General features: G+C 41.4%; 1 protein-coding gene across 1 annotated transcript in view; it reads right to left on the bottom strand.

The window, feature by feature from the left end:
• Positions 1-2,820: 2,820 nt before the first annotated feature.
• Positions 2,821-7,230, bottom strand: part of LOC138053227 (serine-rich adhesin for platelets-like) — a 28,693-nt gene continuing 24,283 nt past the window's right edge. Inside the window, exons 6-7 of the mRNA XM_068899884.1 lie at positions 5,656-6,621; positions 2,821-4,988 (exon numbers count right to left, since the gene is read on the bottom strand). Of these exons, the coding sequence (XP_068755985.1) occupies positions 2,821-4,988; positions 5,656-6,621 (3,134 nt within the window). The remainder of the gene's footprint in view (positions 4,989-5,655; positions 6,622-7,230) is intronic.

Below are 7,230 nucleotides of genomic sequence, written 5' to 3'. Positions count from 1 at the left end.
ACGACATTCCAAGAACGATTTCGATTTTATTTTTTGTTGCGTGACAGTGAAACTATCTATAGTTTGAGGACATCATACCGCGCATCTTAATTCCTCCATTCGCGCATAACCACAATACCTTGCGCCTTTGACCACAATCCCTTGCGTTTCGAAGAAAAATGTGTTCTTCTCCCGATTTGAGAGCTGCCGGTTAGTTCCCTTCAGGCTCACTCACTGCGGCAGCAATTACCTAGAACCGCCAAAAATGACTTAACCAGTTAATAAGTTAACATAACTTGACACATGTCCAAGAGACATTTTTGTGTGCAATAAAAAATGAAAACGTTTCAACCGTTCTCTGGTCTTTTCAAGTCCAAGTTCAAGTTCACAAAGATTCTGCAAATACGCAATTTTAAAACAAAAGGCTACAATATTTACTTAACTAAACTACAACACTGAGAAGTTGTTATATAGAGCATAAAAACGAAGCATAAAAATGAGGACAATTATACTGGAGGCAATAAGCAAAGAGCTTCCCACGGAGAGTCATTCATTGAATTATGAAGCTAATATTCTAGCCTATAGAGTGTTTTCACGTGACGTCACGGCAGCTGTTGGTGTCCTTAAACAAAGGAAAGGCGGCCATGTTGATGTCCACTACTAATCATCTGGGAATTGAGCTCTCTTATCATGCAAACGTTTTCTATTGTTTCGGTGAAAAACAAGGTTACTGATCACGTGAGTGACAACCCCATTGTTTCAAAATTGAACTTGAAATTGGATGAAGAACGGGTTGAAAAGTTGTCAATTCTTATCTGAAATTATTAATTCTGACATATTTTGAATGAGAGACAAAAAAACTGAATAAATATGTGAACCTTGAGCTCAGGCAATAAATCACCTTTCTGCACAAATAAGGTTTTAAAGTGCTACTATGACCAAAGCATCAATTCTTATGTTTCTTTGGATTTCAAACTATGAGGAAGTAAAAAAAACAAATAACTTAAATGGCTTACACAAATCACTGGTGAACCAGTAGTTTACATTATGGGTCGAGGAGAAAATAGCAAATTATAAAATAAATAACGAAAATAATAAAAAGTGATAAAAACTTAAGACATTATTATGTACAGTACATAAAAATATCAATACGTTCTTAAAATGGTAAAAAGTAAGTGGGTTGAGTTGTTATCTAGGAATTTCTTAAATAACGGCTTGTTAAAGCTGCTTTCACTTCTAATGCTCTCGAGAGCGTTATCAAGGTCGTTCCAAAATCGAGTGGTACTTGCGTGAAAAGTTCGCAGCCCAGTGTTTAAAGGACACTTTGGCACAATGAAAGCATTGTTTATAGAGAAGCTCGGGTGTTATAACCATGGGTCTTTTAAGGCACTTGTAATAACGCGCGAGATATTGCGGGCACTCCCTATTTACAATTTTGAACATCATGCACAATTTCTTGTACATGTATTAAGTCATCGATAGGTAGCCACTGTAATCTAGCGAACATTTGAACTGAGCTGAACATGTCCAATAACCTTGCGCCTAATATTATCCTACTCCCTGCAACGTTTTATTTTTTTAACGGTTGATGTGTTAACTATGTTAACTGAACACCAAGTGACCCACGTTTTAAGCCTTGATTTCAAAAAGACACCAGTTTATATTAACTGGAATTTTCCTATTTAATGGTCCGCCATTACTCACTTTAAAATCTTGAGAGAGCTGGATCGAGGAGAAAATGACGTGAAATACTCACTTGTTTAAGAATGCAGTGTACGCGGCTGAATAAATATGCAGCATTCGGGCTTTCAGACTTAAGAGTCTGAAAGCCCGACTTGTGTTTTGCATATATTATAAGCTGTATTTACATACTGGAATTTTACCGTAGTGAGGAAATTACGTAACTTTTCCCTAGATCAAACACTCTGAGGTCCATTCGGTCAGTTTTGAACGCGAGTAACGGCGGACGGTGAAATCCAAAACTTACCGTTAAAGTAAACAGCCTTTGGATGAATATCGAAGCTCAAAATATTGCCAGTCAGGTGAAAAGCAAACACTTTCATAATCTGAAGACAAAGGAAGTGATTTTTGGATCATAGTAGCACTTTGAACAACAACAACAAACATACTTATGAAAGCTGGAAACGCATGTAAGAGTACATTCTATCCAGTTCTGATAGCGACTTGTTAGTCCAAATAAAACTACAGAATTAGGTGCCGTGTCCAGTAAATCACAGCTTTAAGTCTTCAACGTGGGTTTTCACTATTTCTTGGATTTTGATTGCTTGGATGTGAACGACTTGTGTTTAATTATGCTTTTCTTTCATTTTAAAAGGGATCTTGGCTGCTCCCTTGTCCAATGTATCCCTATGTTGGCACTTCTGATCTTCTTTTGTGCAGTTTCAATCATGGCTTCAACCATAGAGACTCCTTTAAAATTCGTCTTCCTCGAGGGAGCTCACAGATTTGCATTTGGGATTAAATTCTAAACTTCTATGCTACCTTGCCGAGCCGCTTCTTGCCTTCCTACCTCTTTCTCTTTACTGCGTAAGTCTATTCTTTTCTTTGGTCAGTTGTTTTTGTTCTTCCCTCTATAGTTCTTGTTCTCTGTGTCAAGTAACCTGCTTCTGGGCATCTTCTTTCCGGTAATGGGCATGAGCAGAACGACCCAGCTGAAGGAATAGCCTCGTGTTTGACAGAGAATCAGGACCTTTAAAAGCCTTCAACCCATCAGTTCAGTGTTGCACATATGCAAATAGGAAAATGGGATTTATGGGAACGCTGAGATGTAAAAATTATGTACAACAAGGGAACCACACAGTACAATGCAGCTGGTAATATTCAGAGAGCCGTGGGAGTCCCAAAAGAAGTATCCTCTTGCTCTTGTAGCCATCGCACCCCGTCTGGAATCTCTCTTTCCTCCCTCTCCCTCCTTTCCCTCTCTCGTCTTTCTCTGATCCTTCGTTCCCTTCTTTCTATTCCTTGTGCAAACTGTTCACGTTCTTCTCGTTCCCTAAGCATCCGTTCAGCTAGTGCAGAGGCATCTGCCACACGTCGTTCTAAAGCAAGAAGTGAATCGTCAATCGGCTCGATATAGTTTGTTCCATTGTCTCTATTCAACAAAGCTCCTCTGGAGTTGTTTTCATTGACATTAACAGAAACTGGTGCAAGGCTGGTCTCCGCATTTTCATCAACAGGTGTGGCTGAGGAAACAACTGAATTTCTACTTGCGTTATTATCAAGACCCCGTGTACCGTTACTTGCACTGACAACAAGAGGATGACTTGTCGTGGCTGAGATACCTCTGGTGGAATTAATACTGTAGGCTGAAACGGAGAGTGGAAGAGGCAAACCACAATTGTCCACAATGACCGCACTTCCAGCGGAGGTAGGCAGTTCGTGATTCCTATTCGCAAGTGATTGACGTCCAAGTGCTAAATCAACATCGTGTGACATTTCATTCGCGCTCTGCTCATCTATGAACACAGAATCACCGTCACTCACGACATGTCTTTGAGTGGCATGTAATGACTGTCTCGGCCGAACTCCAGCAAAACCACCACTCCCCAATGGACCAAAAGTAAAGCCCGAACTAGTTAATCCATAAGCAAAACCCGAAGAGGTGATTCTTGAGTTTGCGTTACTCTGCCAATGTATTGGTACCTGCCCCACGTGCGTGTTATGCTGGACGTAGGGAAAATAAGATTCCCTGCTATAATCTCTTTGCCCTGTAACTCTATGATCGGTATTCAGAAAGCCATCACCATTATTTGCACCATCGCGTGATGAGCCATTCCAATCCATAGTGACATTACTTGGTCCTGTGGGAATAGTCAGAGGCGCTACTGCAGTAGGTGGACTGATTCCATACAAGCTTTCATTGTAAGAAATACCGGCGAGTAATCTTGCTCTTTCAAAATCACCGCCAGGGACATGTGAGAAAGCATTGCCATCTGATCTGACATACGAATTATTCCCTACTGCCACCTGACAAGCCCCAAAACATGGCCTAACTCTGTAACCTTCTGATGCATTTGTGCTTCCCTCAACAAAGGAAGCTCCCTGCGAAGTATCGTTACCAAGAAAAGAAAAATCTCTGCCATTTGAGAACAGACTTTCATGATCCGCTTTGTCTTCTGAATGTCGTACAACGAAATCCCCAGCCAAACCAACGGATACAGGGCTGCCGATTAGTGGTGGCGGTGGGGGTGATATAGCAACCTGTGAACGTTGTGTTTGAGAGCTTTTGGGTCGAGCGCCCAAACGTTCCCAGTCAGTCGAAGAGGAATTGGCTGCATCAGAGCCATTCATTCCCAATGTTGTTTGACCATGCGCATTGGAACTTTGTTGCAGGTGGACGAGATTTCCATCATCAACATGTGAGTTTTCTGGATCGGCCAAAGGGCAGAAGGCATAGCTATCTGAAGAGCTGATCTGTAAATCACACTCAGATAATGGAGATCTTGTGTTGGACCGGCTTGTTCCCGATGCCCCATAACACAAATCAAGAGACTGTCCCTCAATGTCTCCAACCTCAATATTTCCCCCATCAGTCAAATCATTTGTACTGTTCAATAACTGAGCCTGCACTGGAACCTCTTCTTCACTGCTGCCTGTATTGAGGTTACCCTCATTGGCGATTTCACCAGGTGCTACAGCAGAACGAGTAGTTAAGGCCACTTCTGGTGCTTTTGCTGACTTCTCGGAGGACCCTTGTGAGCTGCTACTTGAACAAACCGTTGTTCCTTGAGCAGTGCTTAAAACCAATGAATCAGACGAACTAACCGATATGTTGCTACAATCACTTGATGGGCCACTCTTATTAGGAGAGTTAGGGACACAAATGCTCTCTTTGGCATTGGTTCCTACACTTTCCATCGACAAAGGATCATTATCCATCATGTTAATTGACACATGATTTGCACATCTTTCTTGATCTTGTTCTGGCTCTAGATCTTGCAATCGTTCATCTCTCGATGGTACACAATCCGTTGATGTCCCAGCACTCTCTGAAATTTTAAAGAATGTGGCACAATAATTAATGCATGTACCTGTATAAGAGAAGAACAGCGGTACAAAGGTCTGAATACGAAAAACAGAATCAAAACAAGTGTATGTACATCGAAAGGGGGAAGTGATCCTCGCACTTCTCTCGACAATTTCAGCAATAATTTTTATTGTCTCTTACAGGCAATAGAAAAACTGATTGAGTGGTTTCATCGCTCAGTTGGTAGACCATTCCACCAGCATCACAGAGGAGGTCATGGGTTCGAATGATCTTGAAGCCACCTGAATTTTTCAGCCGCTATTTAAGACAATTGCTTAAGTTGTCCACATAAGTGTGAGAATAACTTTTCCCTTTCACCCATATGACATAGCCTGTACTTCAAATATTTAGAAACTATTCACGGAAGTGGATGGGGCTATCCAGCACTTGCTACCGACACTGAGGTGAACAGTTGTTTTAGTATAATTTAATACAAAAACAGTGAGATAAAAAGCATAAATAGATGGTTTTAACTCATTTATTCCTGCACAGATTACAACATTTTCGGGTGCAAATTCCGCGCGAATTGCTTGGAGGTGAATAGCAAAGGATGCAAAGAAAAATGAGTCATAAGAATGATGTAGGGACCTGAAAGGTCAAACTGCATTACTGAAATAATGTACACATACCTGCTCCACCAAGAGGTCTTCCATTGGTGGTTACACATTTGGATGATGCACTGGCCCCACAAGATTTACTGTCATCACTAGCAGATACTCTGGGCACTGAGAGAAGTTTGCCATTGCGTTTCTCTCTGTCCTCAAGAAACAGATATTGTCCAACCTCTGCTTTGAGTTGCTGATTTTCTGCCTCCGACTGCCTTAGCTGTTCCTTCAATTCATTTATTTGTTCAAGTAATTCGAAGCAATTATTCTGAGAGGTTGCAGACTCTTCGTCCTTACTTAACATGAAAGGATCAAGACCACTATTTGTGGGAGTTCTCACTCCAATACCGTTTGCAGCTGACACTTCAATTTCTTCCAAGGAATTTTGACGTTGGGGATGACGCTGTACCTTAATCTGCATATCAGGACATTCATTAGACTCTCTCTCTCTCTCTTCACTGTTGCCTGTATTGAGCCCCAGGTCACTCTCATTGACGATTTCACCACGTGCTGAAGCAGAATGAGTAGTTAAGGACAATTCTGGTGCTTTTGCTGACTTCTCGAAGGATCCTTGTGAGCTGCTAGTTGAACAAACTGGTGTACTTTCAGCGGAGATTAAAGCCAATGAATCAGACGAACTAACAGATATGCTGCTACCACCACTTAATGGGCCACTTCGATCACGACAGTTGGGGACAAAAATGCCTTCTTTGACACTGGCTCCGACTTTATCCTTGGGCAGAAGATCATTATCCTCAATGTTAATTGACACAGGATCCTCACCATCACTCTCAAACGAAACGGATGCATACAAGTCGCAGTCATGATCTGGTATAAACGTCTGGCTATTGTCTTCACTTCTGTGTGCAAAACCCAGTGTAGACTTGCAAGACATTTGAGTTGCACATCTTTCTTTATCTAGTTCTTTTTCTAGATCTTCCAATCTTTCACCTCTCGATAGTAAAGAATCGGACGATGTACCAGCACAGACTGAAATTTCAAACAAGAAGGCAAAATTAAGGCATGTACCTGCATCAGACAGGTGAACAATGCTACGAATGTCTGAATACGAAAAACGGCAGGTAAGTGGAACAAAACAGGATCAAAACAAGTATGTGTACATCGTAAGGGAGACTTGTAACCCTCGCACTCCTCTGGAAAATTTAAGCATTTGTCTCTTACAGACACCTGAAAAACTGAGTGAGTGGCTTCATTGGTCAGTGGTAGACCATTGCACTGACATCACAGAGGTCATGGATTCGAATCCTATTGAACCCATGCACTTGAAGATTTCAGGTGCCTGTCTTTCATTGTGTCCAGCTGAGAGCCTAGGATAACTTTTCCGTTTTGCCTATGGCTACATTTGTTTCAATTCAATGTACATTGCAACAGTGGCTAAGGAACAGCATCTAAAATACTGGAACACGGTGTGGAAAAGAAAACAAACTCAGATCCTAACATTATTGAGTTAGGAATGGAAATGTAATTGTAATTTCAAGTAAAGCTATGATCCTCGCAGTTATGGCCACAACTTTAGCAATTGTGTAAAGAAGCCTGATAAATTCAGGACTTCAACGGGGTTTGAACCAGCTCCCAACG

The sequence above is a fragment of the Montipora capricornis genome, chromosome 6 (assembly GCF_036669925.1).
Source record: "Montipora capricornis isolate CH-2021 chromosome 6, ASM3666992v2, whole genome shotgun sequence".
Lineage (NCBI taxonomy): Eukaryota > Metazoa > Cnidaria > Anthozoa > Scleractinia > Acroporidae > Montipora > Montipora capricornis.
The sequence above is the reverse complement of the archived record's forward strand: the minus strand, read 5'-3'. Positions and strand labels throughout refer to the sequence as shown.